This window comes from Plectrocnemia conspersa, unplaced genomic scaffold (genome assembly GCF_051122295.1).
Source record: "Plectrocnemia conspersa isolate PC_06_02 unplaced genomic scaffold, ASM5112229v1 ptg000012l, whole genome shotgun sequence".
In the NCBI taxonomy this organism is placed as follows: Eukaryota; Metazoa; Arthropoda; class Insecta; order Trichoptera; family Polycentropodidae; genus Plectrocnemia; species Plectrocnemia conspersa.
The window spans coordinates 29,453,767-29,479,004 of NW_028277176.1; the positions used below are offsets into that span (position 1 = coordinate 29,453,767).

The window sequence follows — 25,238 nt, forward strand, 5'->3', positions numbered from 1 at the left end:
TTGTTCTAAGTCGTACCTTCCGGACGCGCATAACTTAAAATAAAACATTTTCCGTTCAATTCTCTACTCTGTAAATCGTATCGATTTGTACGAACGGTGTATAATAATACACGTAAACAAAGGAAATATATTTAATTATAATAATAAAAATAAAATTTGAATTTGCTTCTTTGCTTTCCGAGGCACCGGTAATGCGTTCTGTTGTTTCGACCAATGAAAAATAAGCATTCAAATATAAAACAAGATGGCTGACAATACCATGACAACAGTTTTAAATAATTATTATTTAATAATAAAATTTTGCTACGCGACAATAATTTTCATTTATTAGTCATTTGACTGACTATAAATAATCGGATTGCATATTAACTAGGTGTGTAATAACAATGAAAATAAATATATACATAATGTGTTGAGGATTAGAAAAATACATTGATTAAACTAGATAAACAATCATAAAACAATCTTCGTAATGAAATCTTCAAATTATGAAATCCCGGCGACGGGCTCCGAGGCCAAAAAGTGAGTTTTTCCTTTTATAAATAATCGGATTGCAAATTAACTAGGCGTGCTATAACTATGAAAATTAAATATATACAAATTGTGTTCAGGAAAAGAAGAATACATTGATTCAATTGGATAAACAATATTCGTAATGAAATCTTCAAATTTTGAATTCCCGTCGTTGGGCTCCGAGGCTGAAAAGTGAGTTTTTCTTATTATATTACATAAATATTATCATTGCTTTCCAATTTAATGCACATATACGTTTGATTTTAAGAATTGCAAATAAGCTGGTATGTTTTAAACGTGAACGTGTAATATATCCTTAGTAGTTATGAGGATTGAAAGTTAATGTCGATCAAATCGGCGCTGTCGCAGTGGGAACGCTATATGTATTAACCAACGGACAGCTTATAAATGTGTAGTTTCTTGGATGTTATCTAATAAACGACATTTTACAAATATGTTATTGCATACCTGGAATAATCGATAGCCAAAATATCTAAGAGTGGGTCATTTTTAATTCCGATGTGGCAAAATATGTTCAATTTTTGTTCTGTGCCTTCATTCCTCTTTCGGAATAGCCAAATTCAAGATATTCAGTTACATCAAACTTATGTAGTATGTTCTTTATAAAAAGATAATACTTGCTGACAGTGACTTCAACATGAGAAGATTCACTCTTTGTTTATATATACCAATTCTACGTTGTAGCCATATGGGTCATCAAATTGTTCCATCATTGCTTCTGAAAAATAATTAAAAACAATAAGACCTTTATCAAGAGTAAACAATATTATTACTAATATAATCCATCTATTCATCAAAATATTAACTCATTATATTTTTTACAGTAATTACATTACGTTATTTACATAAATATATACCAAAAAATTATCAGTAATTTTTGGAATTATTTTTACTTTACAATATATTCTGGGTGAAAACTAAATCTATCTATGGTGCTCGATCTATTATTTGTTCTCGTATTATATTTGATACATTGTTTTAAACCAAATATATTTGTTAATTTTTGATGTATAAAAATCCTCACATTTGTTCAAATTGAAACATTTATAAGCCAAACCATCGTGGTCGCTTTCCGATTGTGATAATAGGTATAACAATGAATGTTGTTTTACGTGATGTACAAGTATTTTATTAGTTTTCACTAACTATTATAGCTATTGTAAGTTTAAATGCTTTTTATATTATTTTTTAATTAGCTAGTATAGCTAATTGTTTATACACTTAACAAGTATCAACAGAATATAAATTTAATTATCACATTATTATTTTTTTACCGTAATTACATTAAATTTTTCCATTTTCTAAAATTATATTCACTTGACACTTGTATTTTTCGGTAACATATATTTGCCCATTTCTTAATTTTTTTAAGTATAAAAATCCTTACATGTATACAGCTAAAAAATAATATAATCATCATTACATTATATAAAAGCTTATAAAAAATGGGATTCTCATTTCATTAGCATAATACATTTTTATGTTTATTTAATTGTTAGAATAATAACAAGCCCTTGCTTAGTATTCTTACAGCACACCGACAATATGCCTTAAGCAGTGAACTTCGTTGCAAAACTGTTCGAAATGTCAAAAGTTACAAGCCCTGAAAATCGTTAGAATGGCAATCAAAAGGAGACGCATATTAAAAAATTGTATTAAATTGTAACTTATTATTAATAATAATTAGATTAACGCTGCATCTTATCTTTAAAATAAATTCTATCTATTGTACATTACGCACATATATCATCGAATAATCATGATGTATGATCATGATTTCAAATTCATGCTGGCTCTGTCCGTTTATATAATTTATGTCTTAGCACTTGATTATCTCGATACGGCGGCACTTTCAAAGTCGATACAAACTCGTAACAATTTCCTGTACGCTGTGGATTGAACGCTTTTATTGTCAATATATATTAATGAACATGTAGTACATGTAAAGAATACGGATATCGCGCGTATGCTCGTTAAGCTCTCTCCTCGCGAACGAGTCATTAGTCGAAAGCGCTCTCGCAAAGCTGACAAATCGAAAACTCGAACGAACAATACGATGCGTGAAGGGTCGTATTCTGTGCGTATGGGTGTGTGATAAATACATTATCGTCTGGGGAAAAATGAAAATTAATTTATTATTTCCACCCTCGCAGAAGCCTTATATTCGAAGCTCGTCCTCTTCCCATACATCATCCAACGCCCCGATATCGATTTCATGATGGTTGTGGTGGCAAATACACCTCTTTAATGTAACGTTTCCATTCGCCGTTATTTTGCGACACTTGAATCCATCCGCGGCTGTACAATGAGACTGATTCCATCCTCTCCCCCCCGGCGGTAATCCCATTGTTATGGAGAAGTTATCGTCTCATTTCCTGACCAGAACTCTTTCCTGTCCGGGGCCCGTAACTTGCTTGCCCGCTTTCATGCTTGCCTCGTATGTTTTAATACGTCGAATCGAACGGCGAACTTACAGCTGAAACGGCATTGTTCTTTAATAGTAGCGATCGTTCAGAATTAACGTTTAGACGAATTCGATTTCCCGCAGCGACCTGTCTTGTAGATAGATGTGCTTACAAATTTGAATTGTATATTATATAAAAGTTAACTCATTGTGTTTATTTATTTAAATTAAATTAAGACCATCGTGACTTAGCACGTTACCCTAATACGTCTCGATGGTCACACAATAAAAAAACGAGAAAATAATAAAATTTATGTAACTATATAATAAAACTCAGTGGCGAATTTAAAAGAAGCTAAAGAGAATTTGTCAAATACTTATTCGGTGCACACTGTACGACGTCCCTGCGGATGCGTATTATCAATTAGAGTGTGCGTGGTGCGAAAACGATCCATGGTTATTCGAATTACTTGCTCGGATGGACGTTTTCGGCTTCAGGAATAATTTTTAACGCTGCTTTGCGTGCAGCAGATTCTCTGCGAACGAAAATTTTTTTTCGAAGTAAACTCAATTAAAGCTTCCTATTTTTCCCAGAATATATGGTTATGGTATCACGATGGGAATTAATTTTTTTAAAAAAAAATTAATTCCCATCGTCGTTTCAGTTCCAAGAGTTCCGACATTTCTTTAATTTTTAATTTTGTATATATTCAACCATTCACTTTTTGAGCAAAAATCGTGTTTTTGATCTAATGATAATCCGGTCAATCATTTTGAGTTCTGCCGCGCTCGAGATCAGCTTGAGATGATTCAGAAGTAATGCATGTATATTCAGTAACAATTTCTTTTGAAACAGTAAAAATAGGTGCCGGAACGCTGTTCCACCACGTTACTTGACAAAAAAGCCCCATTCATCCCGATGTGTTGCATAGCGCTAAAAGGGCCAAGTTTTGAAGTGTTCGCAGTCTCTTTCAAATTATTTTATTATGCAGTACCTATCCGCCTTTGCGTGTTCTTTTTTGCTTGTTCGATCGATCCGTAAGTTGCGTAGGTCGTTCGTCAAAAATTTAAAAATCCCATCCGGAACCCTTCAGGCCCGTGGAACGCGGAGCTCCTTATTAATTCAGGAACCGTGCGGAAAAGCGAGATCTAACCCCGCGATTATTACAATTAACCCCTTTCATAAATCTTGTATTCGGCCCGAGGCACCGACGTGAAATATTAAATTGCCAATTGATTTTTTAACTCAATTAATATTTTTCTCTTTTATCGTTTCAGGTAAGAGCAGCGGGGCGAAGCAACTTTGGTAATCGGGTGTTACAATACTCGTTAATTAAAATGTCCCATGGAAAACGTGAGTACAATGGATATCGACTTCCCACGACCGAACCGGTTTTTGTACATTTATGTATGTATATAAAATACATAGAAGAACCATTAAAATTCCACGTAGAACCTTCCGATGCATCGTAGGATTTTTGGGTCAAACGCTGCCACAGATGTTCGGATAGTATTCTAGTTAGCTACATACATATTATATATGTGACGTGGCATATGTTGGAAATAATATTCAATTTTATGTCATTCGCATATTTAGAATATTATACGTTTTGGGCTACAATGTTACTTGGATAGAATGGACAAAGGTTTTTGTTCGCAAAGAATTGCAGTTGTCGCTCTGCACTACAATTTATATTAATATCCATTCTTGGATAGACTTCCTGGAATTATTTATATTTGTGTTTGTCTGGGACAATAAGGTTGCAGTGTTAAAAAATAGGTTTTTCAACATTTTTTTAAGGAATAGAGATTAATTCTAAAGAATGCTTTATTTGAGCCTAACTTTGACTTTGCAGATCATAAATAAAAACTGAACCACGAAATATGCGCTTATAAAAAAATTCTATAACATCCTTTGACCAATTTAAATAATTTTTTGAATAGTTACTCTTTATGACCCTGTATTTAATTTTATCCGTTCCTAATTTTGATTATATACCTTCACCAAATGGATTACATGATTACTCTTTAGCGCAGTGTTTATTCATTAATTTAATGACACTTGTATACAAACATTTCAATAGTATAAAACACATTACTAATTTTGTTTGTAATATTAAATCTTTTTATGGTTAACTTTTTCTTAGTGTTTTATTAAGTGCTTAATTTCATATAATACAAGTGTCGCTTTAAATAGGCTAAACCTTAAATATCCATTTCTCAACAACAACCACAAAAAATGTTTCTATATAGATAACCATAAATATACTCTTATACTACCTATTTTCATATCGAGTGGATCTCATATCGCAATTTTCAAAAAATATTTGATTCTTTACTATCACCAGAAGACCCAAAAAAACACCCTCAACCAAATTCATTAAAAAGTTTTTAACGTTAAATTAAAATTAAATTTGCAGCACACGTGTGCGTTTATTTTTGCCGTAATTCTGCGAGATGTAGTCTACAAGTCATCTAGATTCTATTATATAAGATCAGATTGAAATCTTAAAATTTATATCACTGTTAATGAATATGCTTAAAGTGATAAAAAGCTGTTTTTCTGTGTCGTCTCGGTCGAGACTTGGCGTAGCTCCGCTCGGTGCAAGTTCGGCTAAACTCTTGTTTACTACAAGTTGGAAGCGAAGTGGTGGTTCTAAATAAAATATATTCCTGATGGAAGATTTTGATGAATAAATTAAATACAGCTGTGTTAGAGCTTATGTATCCATTGAGATTTAGAGAAAATTTAAAGTCTTTCCAGTTTTTGATCATCGGATTCTGTTATTTGAATATTCAAATAATTGATCAAATTAATTTATAAAACCTCGAAAAAAAAATTTAAAAATCTTCTAATGTAATAATTTGTATACATGAGCAACACATGTAGTCTTTTTTTCTTTTAATATACCCAAGTGACTAGTGCCCCTTTACAATTCATGCGTCTTTATTTTGTTTCGAAATTCGAGACAATGGGACGCTTTTTCAAAAAAAGAAAAAATGCTTTTACGCCTTCGAAAAAATATTTGAATATCGGCCGTATCTACTATGACCGAAATTCAAAGAATTCGTTTGTTGAACTTTATTACTGTTTAACGCTTATCTCAAAAACAAGTGTACGTGATAAATGTTTGTGGTTTCAAGACGCAAAAAAATATTTCAATCAGATTAATAATTTAATCGCGGTCTATTTATTTCTATTTATTTAATTTATATCCAACTCTGCAAAAAATATGTACATACATACATCAAATTTATTCCAAACATTATAAATTATTGTATATACAATAAATTCGATAAAATTATCTATTTAAAATGTTCCATCAATTTTGGTGAATTAATTCAATCGCAGATTGTGATTCGAAAAAGCTGAAATGATTTTCGTGATCAAAAATTATGTAAAATAATAAATTCAGCATTTTTTTGGCGCCCTCGCTGATCATTAATTCACGCAGTATTGTGTTATGCACATTTTATATAATTAAAAAAGCTTAACGATTATGAAAGTAAATACTAATTAATTAAAATAATTATTATTATTAACCAATAATTATGCCTTAATTAAATAATATTTTACAGACAATTATTTGCTTTTTTGCACTAATTGGTTAAATAAATTAATATTAATAAATTACGAATTTATTTGAATTTTCAAATATTTTATTAATATTGTATTCAATATTCGAATAGTTGAGAACCCTAATGGTAACACAATGTTCGTTATGGTCTAGCCATTCGAAATGTGTAAAATTGGCAATAATGTAGTTCGGTACCAATGGCGTTGTTATGAATCGGATTTATTTGTATTTGGCACCGACCATTCAGTTCCTTTTTGCAAGTGCTTTTAAAGGGTGTAATATATGTCCGTTCAGATACGCAATCGTTTGTGTAACGTGAAAAGAAAAACATCTTTAGTTAAAGGTCACAAATAAATTAAGGTATTAGGCAAGACCTTTCCTTTAATTTCGTCGCAACTGTCTCGGCATTATTGTGTTGCTGATATAAAAAAATATCATATAGATTTCTAAAAATCTGTCTTTTTAAATATATTTATATAATATAATATTGTCGCCATATTTTTACAAAATAAGTTAAGCAAATAATAGTTAGCTTTATAACATATATATTAAAATAAAAGCAAATAAACATGTGTATTTTTCATTAGTTTAAATGTAATTTTATTAACTGTTTCAGTCAAATAGATATATATTTCTACTAGTGAAAATATAATTTAAGTGACAGGTGGTAGTGAAAATACATATAATATATGCTGCTCTAAAATGTTTATGAAACTCAATTTGAAAGTTGCGAAACACGTCCATTTGCTGTTCAAACCCAACTCTAACCTAATGAGAGTTTAAACACTAAAGTTAGTTTTATATCTTTCGTTAGGTCTAGTTGTGTTTGGTTAATTCGCTTAGTTAGGTTTTGGTTTGAGCAGCAAACGGACGTTTCGCAACTTTTATAATGAATGTATATTTTTCATGGAAGTTTTATTTTCACTAGTATAAACATAATTTTAAAATGTTTCAACGATCGATTTATATTTTCACTGGTCATCATTAGTGAAATCGGTATATGTACGCTCGCAATATTTGCCAAGTGATGTGTCGCCCTTAAAGACCTTTACTAACTTAACGTTTCACGCCTGTCAGGCGTGAAACGTGAAAAAGAGTGACGTAAGTAATGGTCTTTAAGGGCGACACATTTTTTTCACACTTAAACTTATAATTTTACTAGCAAGTGTCAAACAGTTTATATATTCACTAGTATAAATATAAATTTACTGATAACACACATTCACTATAACATGGGCTTTTAAATTCGCGTTGTACACTCATAATTTTGCGCTTATTTTTTTTTCATTGTAAAAAATCAAAATTATTTATCTGATAAAATTAAATGTCAGTCGTTGTGTTTCGCACATTTAAAAATATATTTTTAGATCATTTCTTTTTGAGAAATTTTTGCTATTCTAGTTGAAAACCTTGAGTTGTTTTAAAGTGCTGTAGCTTTATATGTAATAAATATTAATTACTAATATTAGTGCTTCTTTTTTAAATTTATTTTAACTATGATGCACACTCAATGATCATATTAATAAATGTGTCATCACTGTAGTTTTTTCCCAAATAATTTTGAAAAATACTTTTATCTATAGATCCGCAGCTTACTTAGTATTATTTCGGAGAAAATCACAGGATGATGCAAATTCCATGTTTTGCGAAACGTCATAGAGAGACAATATAAACAACGCAGTACATCCGTTAAAATATGTTTTCTTTACTATCAAGATGTACATATAATTTATTTTAAAAAGCGACAATTATTCAGTTTTAATGACGTTAAATTAAATCCTGGTCATCGCGCTAGTAATTTTATGAACATATTTTTAAGGCGTTCATGACTCATCTGTATACTACTTAAAGTACGTAGTTTTTTATATGATTTTGTATAAAGACATTCTGTTTTGGGATAACTTAATATTTTTTTGCGTAGTATACATTTTCCATTACGTTTGAACACATTTCCACTGTGATTTGTTTAGATGGTTTGTTAGCGTACTCATTCATTTAAGTAACCCCATAGAAAAATCTGGCACGCTCAAACTATGGAAACGAGGGGGTCGATCGATAACACCAGATGACATAATTCGGCCTGGATATACGTCCCTTAGAATTCACTGTATGAGACCTTACTAAAGCCACTGATGCTGTAAACATTGTTGATCGGTTTCAATCAGAAAGTAAATTCGCACAATATCATCCATAATTGACAGTAACCGCGTATTTATTAGCATCCTTAAAAATGGTCCCAAAATGTTTCCACTCCATATGCATATCATAAGGAGATCAATAATGTATTATCATTGGATAACGGCTGTTCTGTTTGTTTCCTAATCCACTGATGTAATATAATAGATCGAAAAAACGTTTAACGTCTATGGACTTTCATCAAAACAGAGCGATAATTAAATTACAACTGACGGCATTTGATTCTGCATAGTGTTTGCTTTAGAGGATGTTTTTGCCCTTACATAAAAAAAAACATGGGCTTTTAAATCCTGAACCAGCATATATCTTACTTGGGAGATTCAAAAATAATGTTCAGACTTGAATAACTCAGACTTTTTTATTTCTGCAATATGCAACATATCGCCCCGCTCGTATCCCAAGCGCCACACTATTCCCGAATATATAATATTATGCAATACGTTTCCTAATTTATCTGCCTCTCGGCAACTTTCCCGAATGGCCCGTGGCGGTCTGCCGAGGATACCGCCTGTATCGCGAACGTTGTAAAATCCTGAAACTGCACATTCCAATATCGCTCGGGGGGTGAAAGCAGGCAATATAAATTCAGACGTATTCGGGAGGGGCTTTGAATTTTTCGCCGGCCGTTTTCCGGCTAGAAATTCTCGAGCAGGAAAAACAAATCCGATTGGCGCTAACGTGTTTTCTCACCGTGTGTAAAGCGTGTTTGTTTTCCGGCTTGCACACCTGTTTCCTGCGCCTTAACATCCGGCGACGGGTATCCTGCCGCCGGAAAGCGGGCCGCAACTGCCGAAGAGACGTCGTGCCCCGGGTGCTGTTGCATAATCGGCCGGATTACAAAGGGTCGCCGATTCTAGGGGGCGGTGAATGTTTTTGCGACGATAAAAAAATATACACAACGCCGACGGTCTGAAAAGACTGTAAACGCGACTTAATGACGAAAACAAATTTGATGGCACTTTTTAAAAATATGCTGTGCAAGTCGAAAGAAACAACGTAAATGATGGTAATTGCATAATTGCCCTAACATTGTTTTTCCATCATCATCTATATAAACCCTATGTTTGTTTCAACATTTCCGTTGACTTATCATCAACTATATTTCGGGTTTTGAGGTCAATAATTGAGAAACAATAGCGTTATTAATATCGTTAACTGATATTCGATGCAAGGCCATATGTATTGTCTCCGGCGTGCGTCTTGATTCATACAATAAGTTTAGTTGTCTTGGCCTCGATAATATATTAAATTAATGACTTGAAAGTGTATGGTTATTGTGCAATACTGAGTGTCCTGCACAACTTCTATATCCATTATTGAAAACTATCTATTTAGGATTAAATTCATCATGGATGACAACGCTATTGTGGTTTTAAAATTTCATTTGTCGTTTCTAGGATCTCAACCGCAAAAAAATAAACTTTACAGGAAAATTATATTAAAAAATATGTTAGTCGCAAGTGAAATAAAAAATATTTATTAGTGTTTGCGAAATTTGCTACATTTGTTAAGCATTCACTCTTCATAATCGATTGGGTTTAGTTCATAATTATTTAGAAATAGGCGAATATTTTGTAACTTGGCTGCTAATACAGCTACCAAACTGAACTAAATTTAATTAAAAATTGAAATAGGGTCCTCTTTTACACCTAGCGCTTTTTTTTAAACTTATTTTAACAAATAATAATAAATAAAATACACCGCTTCCCTCTTCACGTCAACGTAACCAATAAAAATCTAAAAACATAAAAATAATAAAAAAATCTTATTAGGATCCTGAATAATTTTATTTTATATAAAAAAAATAGATTTTGTTTTTAAATGCTTTGTTAGGTTCAAGCGAGTATAAAATCATTACTCAGAAATAGACCGTTGGAATCAGCAGCAGCATTTTTATCGCTTTTTAGGCGGTTTGTTCCGCTTTGTTGGTTAGATCATGATCATCTTAATATTTTTTTGTTTTTCAATATCGCGATATCTTCTCATTCACCCTTTTTTCTGCATATTTTATTTTAAACACTGTTTCTGTCATGATAATGAGTAAACATAACCATGTATAAAAACCGTACGTAGTGTTTTACTCGATAAAAGTGTTAATTATTGTGTTTAATTTTCATACATGTTTTTAGATGAAAAATAAATTTTGACGAAAGTAGTAGTTTTAAATCCGCTAAATTCACAAATGCATTCAGAGCAGTTTGTGAAAAAGGGGCAGATTTTTAATTTCAGATTAAGCTATACGGCCGACTCTATTGCCTGCACTTCACTCTCTGGTTGGCCAAGGACGGAGAATATAGTGGGCTACTTCGGTCGAGTTCGGTTCTGTCTGCTCAAAAATCTCTCGGAAGTTGTCCAAGGTTACCGAAAACGGGAGATAAAGTGGGGGTAATCCAGTCGACTTGGCCAGCTTCGAGCGCTTCCGAACATTGTCGGAAAAAGGACCAAAGTCGGAGCTGCTCTTTCGAGCGCGAGCGGTGAGATACTTCCCCTTTCGCTCTCTCGCGTGTTAAGTGACGAGAGTGAGAGAGATAATGATATGGTGTTTCGCAAACTGAGATAGAACGAGTAACTCGCTTCAATTTCAGTATGCGCGTAGGCGTCCTATGGTTAACACGCATGTCGAGCGCTGCATCGTGGTCACGTGGTAAAGTTATAATACCACATGCTTATCGGGGACTTCAACAGATTCTTACTGACATCTTTGAATATTTTAGTGCAGCAAAAGGGATTATTATATTTTTTTCATATAAAATTTAATAATCAAAAAATAATTAGTGGTACTTGATTTTGTTAACAAAAATCCTTATCTATTTTCATAGATCAGTTTATATAAATGTCACACCATAACGAATTCTTATTTAGAATCGATGGCGACAAATTCTAGGATAGTCACAGATGTGGTGTTCGTATTCTGAAGTATCATTTTTATGCCTTATGGCATTTTGCAAAAGCCGACAAAGATTTGGCGTAAATTGAATATTTACGACCGAAAAATTTTCACTGATATTGTATTGGTGAGTGCCCACACAAACTTTTATAATTATCAGTAGCGTAATTTTAGTAATATGACAATTTAAAAATTGTGATTATTTGGCACATTTTTCGATCGCGCGCAAATATGCGGGCTGTACGTGACAGAAGCCGCCGTCCGGACGGCATATGAAATTTGCGACAGTGTGGTCTCTTACTCGAATAAATAATTAATTTCGGTTCGGACAACTTCCGGAGGGTGTAGTGCAGGCATATGAATCATGATTAGGAAATATTTCCCTCCGACTTTTTCGAACATTTGCCTGACAAAAAAACGCAATAAATAAATGTCTTACAAATGAGTCTTCACCATTCTTTGAATATTTTTCGTATCTCGAAAAATGGAAAACATTGAGATATGAGAAACACTAGTATGAATGAGACTAAATGTCACATCTTTTTTTAACCTTCTGTTGTAACCTGACGCGTGTAAATCAGACCTAAATCATTAACCACAGTGATATCCATAAAATTAATTATATTTGTTGCTGAGGTTGGTTTTTAATACTTGGACCTTAAATATTTCATAGTAGTCCTTCGAGAAAGCTTTGATGAATAGCAGCAGGTGAGGCAAATTGAGAGCCAATTGCATTAGCGTCTAGCTCTACCTCCAAATCTAACTCTATGTGAAAGCTTCAAGTTGGCCATACGATAATTACAATGTATTTCAATGCGAGGCTTATAGATTTTTTGTGACTTGTAAACATGAGTCTAGAAAAACACTATATATACGTACATACACGCATTTCCTCCATTTAGGAGTTCATTAACGAATTTAGATAATCACAATGGTTATTTTCATGTTTTATAGTTATATGCATATAAAGTAAAAGTTTGTACAAATTCAGTTGTGTAATTTTGCAGTTCATGGACGTGTTTTATTCTCTACTTTATTGGATTCCATTTAACACGCCATACCACCGATGAAATACACACGTCAATCGCACAGCCCACACGCGTTTTTACTGCACAATCACGATTGTTGGAATACATAGCAATTCTAAATTTACATTTACAGTACACCCGAGTTGCATCTTTACATCATAAAGATATAGGTATGCATTCGCGCTTACGTCGCCGTCGGCGGCTTTCGTATTCATAAGGAATAAAATTGAGGAAATCGCAGGGGACCGCTGAATTATCATTACCATATTCTTGAAACACCTGAAAACATACAATGCACTTTATATTCTAAAAGTCTGGTCCCGGTTGGGAATTGAACCAGTTTGTCTTCATCCGACCCGCCGCCCTCCCGTTCGCTCTTGGATAAAGTGAAATAAAAATAATAATAACAGTAGTGGAATCTCTTTTCTCTTGGTCGAGCGCGAATGAAAAAACGTAAGGCGGAAAAGAAGGTAACGAAAAGAATGAAATAATAACAGTCAACAATAATTTACATTTTCCCCAATTAGCTCCGACGACATTTTGCATATATAAACATTTTTTGAATATTAAAATTTGCGCGCGTTACGACAGCGGTGGAATTTTCATTTCACCTTTTTAATTAATGTAATGTGAAAAATAATATTTTAACAGGAAATTTAATTTGAAATAATATCAGTCAAATAAATTATAAAGCCAGTCGTAAGATGATGCATACTTTCCCCCCTATCCATTTTCTATAAGGTAGCAATATTCTTTTTTGCTTCAAATCTACCGCTGTCCTGTCCGATGCGCAGTAATAAATAAGAAAAATAACCGCGTTTTAAACTACGACAGCGTACAAATACAGGTATAACGAGAAAACTAGCTAAAGTAGATACGTCCGCCGCGTAATAATGAGCTCAAGCAAGAATTAATCGCAGACGCTGTCGGGTAATAAAGCGGCGGTATAAGTTATAATCCGACAGAGTTTACCAAGGTTCATGATGGGGGTAAGGTTTAGGTTTAGCAGGACGAAACCGGGGGGACAGGACACGCCGCGGGTAATGCGCACTAATCTTCCGCCGGATCGTATTCATAAATACGACTTCGTAAGATATCGGATGGATGCATTTTATAAGGGCTTCGATTTCGGAGTGATTCGAATTTTTGACGAGTGATCAACGTCGATTTAGCCCAAGGGTTTGGGTATATTTCTATTTGAGGATAACGAAAGGGCCGAAGGTTAAATAGTTCGCGTGCTTCGGACAAGATGGGTCCGTCAATTTGGAATAAACGGATTATGAACAATTTGCGAGGAATTTATACGATGGAAAGCTCGAAACAATTCAGATGCTGAGAACAATGCGATACGCATAAATGAATAGGATCGTTAATTAGATTGTATTTGTTGCACCCATGGACATCAATCATAAGCGTCTTAACACTGGTATTCATAAAAGGGATAACGTTAATTTATTTATAATGAAATTTTCTGCATTTATTCTTAATAATTATTAAAACGGACTTGTTTAACCTTAACAACTCCAAAGGCGTGTATGTATGTATGTCCTAAGACATCTCATACCTAATATATTATTCATTTTCTAAAGTAATTTTAAACGATTCGATGGTAAAATTTCTAGTATTTTATTTCATTAGTTATTAGGTTTTTGAAAACAATTTTTTGATCAGTCTGTGCCAACCGCTCAAAACCTAGACGTGTGATTTGCTATCCATGATTCTCAATTTAAAAAGATTTGTTTTTACATTAAACTAAATATTTTCTTTAAATAAATTAAATTACTGTTTTAAATTCAACTCAATATATTTTGAATCGTGAAGTCGATGTTGACGAATCAATTGTCATATATTTATTACTAGCGGTTACTATTATATTAATTACTTCTTAGGTTATCCCTCAGAGAAAATCTCAAAATAACACGTTCTCGAACTATCCCGTATTTTTTAAATATATCACTAGTGAAATTATATCGGAATACATTTTCACCGGTAGATATATAAAACATATATGCTTTCAACTTTTCCATTTACGTACTTATAATTATTTATTCACACGCAATGTATAATTGTTACAGAAATGTGTATTTTTCAGTGAAGTTATAAAGTTGTATTATATAAATAATTAGTAAGAAGCTTAATTTTTGTGATTAAATAAATTAGAAAAAATGTCCGGTAAAGGTTAAGTTCCTAATGGCCTCGTGTATGTTTTTAATAATAAAAAAATATTCTATGACGCTACAAATCAGCGTACCTAATAGCATGAATCGCCGATAAATTACATTTTTTTAGTAAAATTCGCGCGTTAAATCCCAAAATGAAGTAAAAATTTAAGAAAGCAGAACGGTTTTCGAGATATTGTTAAATTTCCGTATTTGTCATTCTAAATAAAAGTGTTTTTACTTAATCGCAAATATCTCCGGTTCTAGTTGACTGATTAAAAATTTTTTCATATCAAGTTAAAGTAAATTGATTTTTCCATTAACCGTCTATACAACACTTTCCAATCAGATAATCGGTTTAGGTACTATTTAAGAATTTATCGATGATTTTGGCTCATTTGTAGCACACTAAGAAAAAAGTAGTTACTTTTTTTATTATTGAATATTAACGCCTGATCTGTGATATTATGTTTATCAAAATCGGTTGGAAAATATTGAAGTTATAAGCACTTGAGTGAAAATGCAGAAAATTACAGAAAAACACTTTTTAGAATGATAGAGTACGCTCGGGATAAGGATGGCGGTTTGTTATTGTGGGCGTGTACATGTATATGAGAGGGAGAAGCGATGTAGCGTGTACTTCGTTGTCTCGCTTTCTCTTTTAAGGACAGTCGCTGATTCGTCAACGCTGGTATTCGTCATTAAAGTGCAGTGTGGCACAGAAGTTCGATCTTCTCTAGTGATTTATTTTAAATAATTTTGTGTTGATATTGGTTTAAAACCCAGATATGCCCACTGTCTCATGGGTAGGTCACTAAACTCGTGCCACTGTTTATGTTTATAAATTAAATTTTAAGAGAACAAAATTTCTTGGGCATATCTGGGTTAATTGATATCAAGGCTTCAAATATACACTATAGGTTATTCGTTCTCTTACCTGTGGATTAAAATATTTTAATTATTTTTCCATTAATCCGTACGTTGTTTTTTTACACTATTCTCTGTAAGGCTTAAAAAAGTTATTATTCTTATCGTTGCGCCAATGATAATTTTTTAATTTATTCAATGGATTCTAATGATTTATTAGAGGCGTCGAGCCATTAAACAATCTGCGAATAATTTCTTTCCCCATTTTATATCTTTTTGCTTTTGAAGAATAAAGACTTCATTATATTTTTTACTAGTAAAAGATTTTGAATTTTGCAAATATTTAATTAATGACATCAATGTCTGGTTTCTTTGATTATATAATATATTTTTAATTGTCCGTTGAAATTTCCAACTTAGCTCAGATGTATGTATATTAAATAAACATATTTTTTTTTTTAAATAAAAAAATTAAATATTCTGAGCGAAATTGTTTTGAGCCACACAGTTCACGCACACAATAACAAACCGGAATCCTTATCCCGAGCGTACTCTACGTAATACGTAAATTTATCAAATTTAAATTTAACTTTATTTTTGGATTCAACGCGATTTTTCATAAGAAATGACTGTCAAATGTCATGGTTCAAAATCGCTGTAAAATAGTTTTATTAAAGCGACACGCGCTCTGCATAATGAAGTCGAGCGTTTTTGGCACATTATCGCAATCGCATTATCGCGTAGATACTACAGAACCTGTCATTAAACATCAGAGGTGAAAAAGGGTAGATTCTACCCATCTCGTGGATTAACATCAACGAACATGACGGGTGGGTACTACCTGACCCGTCGGTTAATTGTTTTTTTTCGTATGTCCAGGTATCGCATCTACAATATCATTTGCAATAGTACTGACCCGATATAATACTTTACAAATATCAGTATTTGTTACATAACCGAACAGCAACTCTATATTTGGATTCGCCGATATACCTTGACCATGTTTCCTTCAATGGTAACTCATATTCAGCTTCTCACATTTTTGTGTAAGGGACATGATGTTTTCCATGTCTTTTGTCCAAATATTTGGTCACTGTTTGGTGCTCTATTTTTCCGATACAAAAGTATAAAAATTACCGCTGTGGTGTAGGTAATTTTAATTATTATTATTTTATACTTGATCTCGATTTCCAGAAATCCAATTACACCAGCGGTCCCTTTTAACATCAATCAAAAGTAAATATTTTCAGCGACATTTCACATTTAATTAAAAAGCAAACGCCAACAGAGCAGGAAGTCAAAAATAAAACGTCGCCAGCGTTCGCTTCAGAGGGTCAAACGAAAGCTTTGATATTAAAATGAAAACCGTTTCAAAGATAATTAAGCTGCGACAGTGCAGTCAAATGCGCCGGTACACTCGTACCGGTGCAACAAATCGAGTTTTCAAATAACGACTAACGAGTGGCGGCTGTAATGACCCTTGAAACGGCGCGGAAAAATTGTTCAGACAGTTCGCTTTGTGCAACGGGCAACCCTTCTGCGCCCGTACTGGGATGTATTTAACCGCGGAGTGAACCCTTCTCTGTCTCTTTTTCGTGCGCAAGTGGTGTGTGTGAAGTCTGCGAAGAGAACGAAAATAAAAAGGAAAAAGGTTGCTTTGATATGAGACAAGACACAAACACTGCAATGAAAAAAAGGCGAAATGAGACGCAAAAATATGTGAGCATGTTTTTATAACATAAATAAATACAGTCTCTCTAGTATCACTTGATTAGAGGAGCTTTCACTTATATTTTTATGTCGATAAAATAGTGATAAATCAGCACTTAAGTGGACCAGAAACACGGTTTTTGTCGTTCTCGTCTATTATATTATTCATAAGTAGTAAATTTTCGTTTAATTTAAACTACTTTTATGTTTTTTCGTTGACTTTTGAACGGGTATAAAATATCGTTTTAGAAGCATTACGTCGAAAAATTGCAAATAACGCTTTTCCGCGGTCCGACCTAATAATGCTGGAGCGCTTTTCGATATTCCGCCAAATGGCACTGTGCACGCCGGGAGTCTCTCGAGTGGATTTTCACGTGGCTGGGTGTCACGAACATTGCCATCTACTGACTGCATGCATCGGAGACGTTCCTACTTCACGGCTGGCTTTTCGAATTACACAAATCCGGACGTGGTTGAAAACGCGACATAGGGGAGCGACAACATAGGAATTTGGATGTCGTGTCATGATACCATATTGTTGAAATGCGTTGAACTGTCATATATTCGGAAAATGTAAAGCTTACTAAAGTTGCAAATCATTTCTTTACTATATAACCTAAGACTTATTGTACCTGGTAACAGTAAAACATGTAGATTTGCACAAAAAAGTATGAATTAAATTTGAAAATATATTTACATATTATTTTTTAGCGCAGTGCTGTGAGATTTAAATGCCTGCACTACACTCTCTGGTAGTTGTCCGAACCGAAGTTACAACTGAAGTCGGCTGAGATCTACGACTTCGAGTAAGCGACCACACTGTCGCAAATTTCATATGCCATCCGGACGGCGGCTTCTGTCACGTACAGCCGGCTTATTTGCGCGCGATCGAAAAAAGTGCCAAATAATCCCAATTTTTATATTGTCATAATATTAAAATTACGTTACTGATAATTATAAAAAATTGTGTGGGCACTCACCAATACAATATCAATGAAAACTTTTCGGTCGTAAATACTCAATTCACGCAAATCTTTGTCGGCTTTTGCAAAATGCCATAAGGCATAAAAATTATACTTCGGAATACGAACACCACATCTGTGACTATTCTAGAATTTGTTGCCATCGATTCTAAATAATAATTCGTTATGGTGTGACATTTAAATAAACCAATCTAGGAAAATACATAAGGATATTCGAAACGATTTTTTTTTAACAAAATCAATTATTTAAATTGATATGAAAAAAATATAATAACGATATTTGTTAGAAGAATATAATATAAAAAATATAATTAATCCCTTTTGGTGCCCTAAAATATTCAGAAATGTCAGTAAGAGTATTAAAGTCGCCGATAAGCATGTGGTATTATAACTTGACCACGATGCAGCGCTCGACATGCGTGTTAACCATAGGACGCCTACGCGCATACTGAAATTGAAGTGAGTTATTCGTTCTATCTCAGTTTGCTAAACACCATATCATTATCTCTCTCATTCTCGTCACTTAACACGCGAAAGAGCGAAAGGGGAAGTATCTCACTGCTCGCGCTCGAAAGAGCAGCTCCGATTCGGTCCCTTGGACTCGGAAAATAATGCCGACAATATTCGGAAGCGCTCGACTGAATTACCCCCACTTTACCTCCCGTTCTCGGTAACCTCGGACAACTTCCGAGAGATTTTAGAGCAGGCAGAACCGTACTCGATCGAAGTAACCCACTATATTCTCCGTCCTTCCAGAGAATGTAGTGCAGGCAAAAGACTTGAAATTAATTTTAACGTAAACTATTTACTGTTTTCAGAAATTCTATTACATTTAACAATTTAAGACTGCCCCTTTATATTCAAGGCACATATGATTATAATATATAATAAAATGAAAATTAATGATAAATCCTTAATTTTACTTAAACTGTAATACCATTTTTTGTAGATTATTGTATTCAAATAATACACAAATTATATATTTAATAATTTAAATATTTGCTTTATTTAATATACTTAATCTTTAACAGATTTTTGAGTTTCAATTTTTCATATGCTATTTTTGAAAAATTATAACTTAAATATATATTACGCAATAATTCTACCTCAACTCGTTCCGAGAATAAATTGCGTAGTATAAATTTTAAACATTTTGTTTTTATCTCGAGTTCCAGCTTGCGCAAAATATACAATATTGAAAAAACGCTATTTTAATTTAAAATTAAATGATAAACACAGTTATAAATCATCGTGTACTAATTTTCACAAACTTTTTTTGGAGACCTTGCACCTGATCCTTGCCTCGAGTTCCGCTTTCTTAGCGCCGGCTCTGCTTCAATAATACATTAGCTCGCAGTATTCTTGAATAAGGTTCTATAATTTGGAATCCCCGAATAACCAAGTATTAATCGAAAAAGTTTAGTAAATTTATATAGAATTTATGAGGGTATTTGGTTTTTTTCTGTTCTTGTATGACTGGTCAAAAAATTGTTTCCAAAATCCATCGATGGATTAACAGATTTTACAACGAATTTTAGTAATTTGACAATTCCAGATAAAATGGTTGGAAATAACCAAATCTTTTCACCGTAATATATTAATATAAATATTGCTTTTATCATCAAAAAGGCTTCAGAACATAGAAAATATATGCCTTTGAACTGCAATTGTAAAACCATTTTGGGCATGACATACATGCCCGTGGATTTTTAAGGATTAACACATTACACTCCATTCACGCGTTTTCGCGTAATAGGCAAACTTCGCAGCAATTAATGTAATGTAACTCAAGTTTGTAAAAATATTGCGCAAACGTTTAAATTTGTATTTATAAATGGCAATGTATACATATTTAATTATTTTGGTAGCACGAAAAAATGTTATTTTTTGTCGCAGAAAACGCAGAATAATATATTTATTGTCAGCTAGGAGGAGCTGGTCTGATTCGTATATTTATTTTAATACAAAAAATTCTCATTCTTACTATTATATTATATATATCATTGTTATCTTACTTTTTTACCATCGTGACGCGTTAGGATAACGTTTTAATTTATGATTTGCTTTTTATCAAAATTTATGATTAAATAAACAACTTAATTCGAACTTAGTTCGACAAATAAAAACAACCGCCGAAGAGCTCACCGTAATAGCCGCCGCTAATTAAACCCTTCAGTTAAATATTAAGAAACAGCCCGAGGTAAAGAGCTGCGTTAATATTTAACTCGCTCCTTCAGCTCTCGGATGTTGTCGGTTTCAGCCCGAAATATGAATTTCGACTGTTGTGCTCGACGTTACGCAAACACAAACACAATTCGGCCGCTTGTCGCAAATGAACCGTAAACCGAATTAACCCGTCGACATAATTGAACCGAGGCAAATGGCTCGTTTGTGTGACGACTGTGATGTATGCCCGACGGCGGGGTCCTAGACCTCAAGCTCCGGGCCCCCTCCGGTGGGCCCCGACCCGTAATTGGGTCCCACGGCGTTAGAAGGATTGCATTGCGACCGGTCATTACGTCCGGAGACTGTTACCCCGATCCGTAGAAATTAAATCCTGATTGTCGTTGCTTACTCTGCGCAAGTTGCCCCATCTTGTATTGTGTTATGGGGAGCTTTCCGAGTTTGCTTTCTAACGCGGCGGAAATTCTTAATTGCCTAGTCGCTTAGCGCTGTTCCTTGACCCGGTCAATGAGAGAAGGGTTAAGGGTTGCTATTTGCTATGTTCGGATTCGGCGGTTCTAATCTTAAAGCCGCTAATTCTATGAATAGTTATTACCCAAAAGGATCGTAAAAGTTCGGAATGTTTCTCGAAATCTTTACTTTTACAATTTCCCAAAGGAATCGGGGTTTTGATAATTACCAGAGCTTTCGCTTATCCTCCGAAACTTAAACTCAAAAACTCCTTATAAATTAATTCGATAAACTAATTATTTATCGCCTCGGTGACATTTGGGCGCCGATTCGCTGACGGGTCCTATCTAAATTTCGATTCCTTCGAATGTCAAATTTCAATTTAAACTCTGACTGGAAAATACGGCGTCGGAAAACTAACGCTGCGAAAGCGGCAGCGCATTTATCTTCTTTAAACCGTCTGAATATCAGCACTCCCCGCGGAACTATATATCTGAAGTGCTCTTTTAGAATTAATTCCGGAATGGATACTTTTTTTTCGCTGTCACCGCCGTTTATGATTAATCTGGTTCGGTCTTGTACATAACCAACGTTGGCACACTTTTATCCATCAATCTCGCGCAGCCTTGGCAGAGGGTTCTTGACGTTCAATCAGCCGACGTATCCATTAGGGTTGCGCCACGCCCCATTCGTGTCGTGCACACTAAATGGCGACCGATTACAACTGAAATCCGGTCTGCAATCACCGCACGTCACGAATGCACTTTGTCAAAGAGGAAAACGGCGGAAATTTTCTTCCCTAAAGCAAAACAACGAGCGACGACGGGGCTAATTGAATTTCCCGGTAAGGCACTAATCACGCTTGATTTATGCCATGTGTATGGTATAAGAAGACGCAAGCAGATGCCAATTTAACGGTCGGTTTGCACATTTTTTGCCTCGTTAACATATACAGGTTGTCCTATAAGTCATAGATCAAACAAATTGTGGTGATATGGAAGGTCTTGTGCAACAAAATAACTGCGCATTGTTATCCGATTCTCGATAGTTTAGTTTATTAAAAATTCTCAGAACCTCACACTAAAAAAATTTTAAATATTTTTTTACGCCTTTAGAAAGCGGCATTTGCTTGATGGGCATTATCCAAGGTCGTATACTGCAACGGGACTCTTTATGATCAGGTAATTTATTATATCCATGACCGTTTCGCAACAAATAAATATTCTTTCAATGACGGAGAATATTTAGAGTAAGAACACTTACGTGCTATTTTTTCTGGTCATAACGAGGGATTTTGTGTGTTTCATCCTTTACCCTAATAAATTGTTTCCTTGTTGATGTATGATCATTTTGGTCAAGTTTTGAGAATAAGACCCTTTCAAAAGTGGACATCTGTGTGTGGTCGCTACAGACTTGTTAACCAATACAGCTTACGGATCTGGAGTCCCAGTTGCTTCCTCTTGTTCCAAATGTGTTTTTTCCAATCCCTAGGTATTTTTCACTGGTTGATGTTGGGATCGCTTTTACTTAGCGTTCCCACTGCGATTTTATTGCTTTTGACGTGGATTTTTGACTTCTGAGAAGGGATAATTGTTTTTTGTGCTCTCCTATTGGTCAAAATTTGGTTTAGATGTGCTTTTATATAATATTGTTACAAAAAGTCTTAATATACACGTTTTTAGAGTTTTCACCGCGGAAATATGGTTACCCTATGCCTACATATTACCCCACTTCTTTTAATCAATGATTTATGAGACCCCCTGTATACATATACATGTGTATAATACATATTATTAAAATATATGAAATCTATACGGTTCAACGATGTTTTTAATTGCAAAAATATTCCATCAGTCAACAGAGATTATTTTAGTGAATTCGCAGAAATCAAGAGTTGTTATCCGTTTATTTATTATTTTTTTCTATAATCAATGTTTTTATGTATTAAACGAAGCATCACGTGGATTCGGAAGTATGACTTAAAAACATAATATGTTTTTATACAGATATGAAATTTAAACTCCGTGAAATTATCAAAACTAGAGAGGAATACATTTGTGTTATATTAACAATGCACGATACTAAATACCTTCTTAGCTTTAGAGACGTTGACGTCGACAAAAAATATTTCCAATAATAATCAAAATTTGACCTTATAAACATATTAAATTATAATTGAATTTGGTATTTGCAAAGTTGTGTAGTATCCTATATAACTGCCTCCTAAAAAGTTACCATCGAACAAAGGTGTTTTGCCAAACAAAAACACCCAAAAATTTTAAGGGCGACTAACTTTCGAAAATTGGTATAAATTAGCCTTCTCTCCAATTCATCGAAGCTTCGTTTAAATAAACGTATAAAAGACTCACAGTTAGGGTTCTCAATCAAATGTTCGAATTATTCGCCCGATTTTCAACTACAGTAGAACCTCGATTATCCGAATTGGATTTAATAATTTAAAAAAAAAATTAATCGATGATATGAAAAACACTTCATTTCAGAAGTGAAATAATTTCAAAATTCTATAGATAAGAGCGGGAAAGTAGTGTTATTACTCGACAATGCACCGTCGCATCCGTTAATAGAATGTTAACGATAAAATTTCTTCCGCCAAATGTCACCTGTCATGTTAAAAGTATATAAGAAATCATTCGGCATATTAACCGCTTAACTCTTTGTTGCTAAAAAACAATACATAATTGTTTATATTAATCAAGTTCGTAAAGCGCTATCGTAAAGATATGAAATCTAGACTTAAGCGATGGATTAGGTATAGTACCTACCCATTATGTTTACTGATGGTACTTCACGGGACGGATAGAATCTACTATTTCATCTCCAATGTTTAACGATGATGTATATAGTATCCAATCTGTATGCATGAATGTTTGTATGTACTTTATAAAAATATGGTACAAATATTTCATATTTAATTACAAGCTAATGTTTTGTCGCAAACTTTTTAGTTTAGTAAAATAACAATGAAATATGGAAAAAATTAGAAAATGTTTTGTTCTTTAAAAGCAATTATAAATAATAGCATTTCTCGCTAGAATTTTAAAAAACGTCTTAGCAGCTTAAGGGTTAAATTATTTATCGCATCTCGAGTCATCCTGCGGCGTTTCTCTTAGACATTTACTAAAAATGGATTTGAAAGTATGTGTTGCTCTAAATATATAATAAGACTTTTAGCAGAAGTTTTGTTTTTTCATATAAAATTTTCAGTGCTTTTTATTATTCAAATATGATGTTTTCATTTAGGCGTTAAGGGACTATGGGAGAACATGAAACGATGCATATGCATATAAAACTCGTTAAGGTGAACCCTTAAATTACGATAAATACAGACCCGCGTAGGTAGCTAAGACTTTTGCACAATACTGTGCATATGTATGTATATGGCATTTTAGAATAAAAATTTTGTAGAAAGATCATGATTTTTTATAAAAAGTATGATTATTTCTTTCCTGTCATACATTAAATTTAGTAACGCAGTTTGAATGACGGATCAGGTAAATACTTACCGCCATCGATCGTTCACATTATAACAATAAGTCGTAATAAATTAATATAATAAATATCACGTAAGTCGTCCAATAGATCGCATTGAATTTTTGAGATTTATGTGATTTTTAGCTGGACCTGAAAACTGGCTACTTTCTTAGGCTTCTAATGTTCGTCTCGGTCAATTCAACGTAGCTCTGCTTGGTGCAAGTTCGGCTGAACTCTCGTTATTTAAAGTTAAAAGCGAAGTAGCTATTATGTATTAAGTAAGTGTTTCATTATGCAATATACATAAGAAAAATGTGGGAACGCACAACGCCCCTTACGGTCTATGCAGATGATTCGGGGCGGAACCAGACTATTCGTTTTTGTATATTACAGATATATACGAAATATTCAAAATTTATACGTTTGGTGACGTCGTGAATCACGATTGTTATTCACTCAGACTGTTTTGTGAAGAAATTCAATCCTTTAATTGCTTGCTTACTACTTCTTCCATCACTTTTTCCATACGATGCAATATGCTAATTTGTCTCATATCCTCAATTTTTTCAATATTTTTTTTTTATTTTAGGTATTGCTATTATAGTAGCAATCTTCAAATTATCATGTATTCATCATTCGGAGAGTGCTTTATTTACAGATTTACAGACTGGTGTATCATTTACTTAGGTGTTAATTGTACAATATATATTTAGTACAGATTTAAAATGCAAACAATGTATTCGTTCCAATTGCGTTTTGTAATTAT

The 25,238-nt window shown here is 33.5% G+C and overlaps 1 protein-coding gene across 3 annotated transcripts in view; it reads left to right on the top strand.

Moving 5' to 3' along the window:
• Positions 1–25,238, top strand: part of Sdc (Syndecan) — a 323,379-nt gene that overhangs the window by 265,599 nt on the left and 32,542 nt on the right. The window contains exons 2-4 of one of the 3 annotated variants that reach the window (XM_088200769.1): positions 374–522; positions 612–705; positions 4,217–4,292. The exons of 1 other annotated variant lie outside the window; for it this stretch is intronic. In XM_088200769.1, the coding sequence (XP_088056895.1) occupies positions 4,284–4,292 (9 nt within the window). In that variant the 5' untranslated portion in view covers positions 374–522; positions 612–705; positions 4,217–4,283. The remainder of the gene's footprint in view (positions 1–373; positions 523–611; positions 706–4,216; positions 4,293–25,238) is intronic. One more of the 3 variants, XM_088200768.1, reaches the window with a different exon arrangement.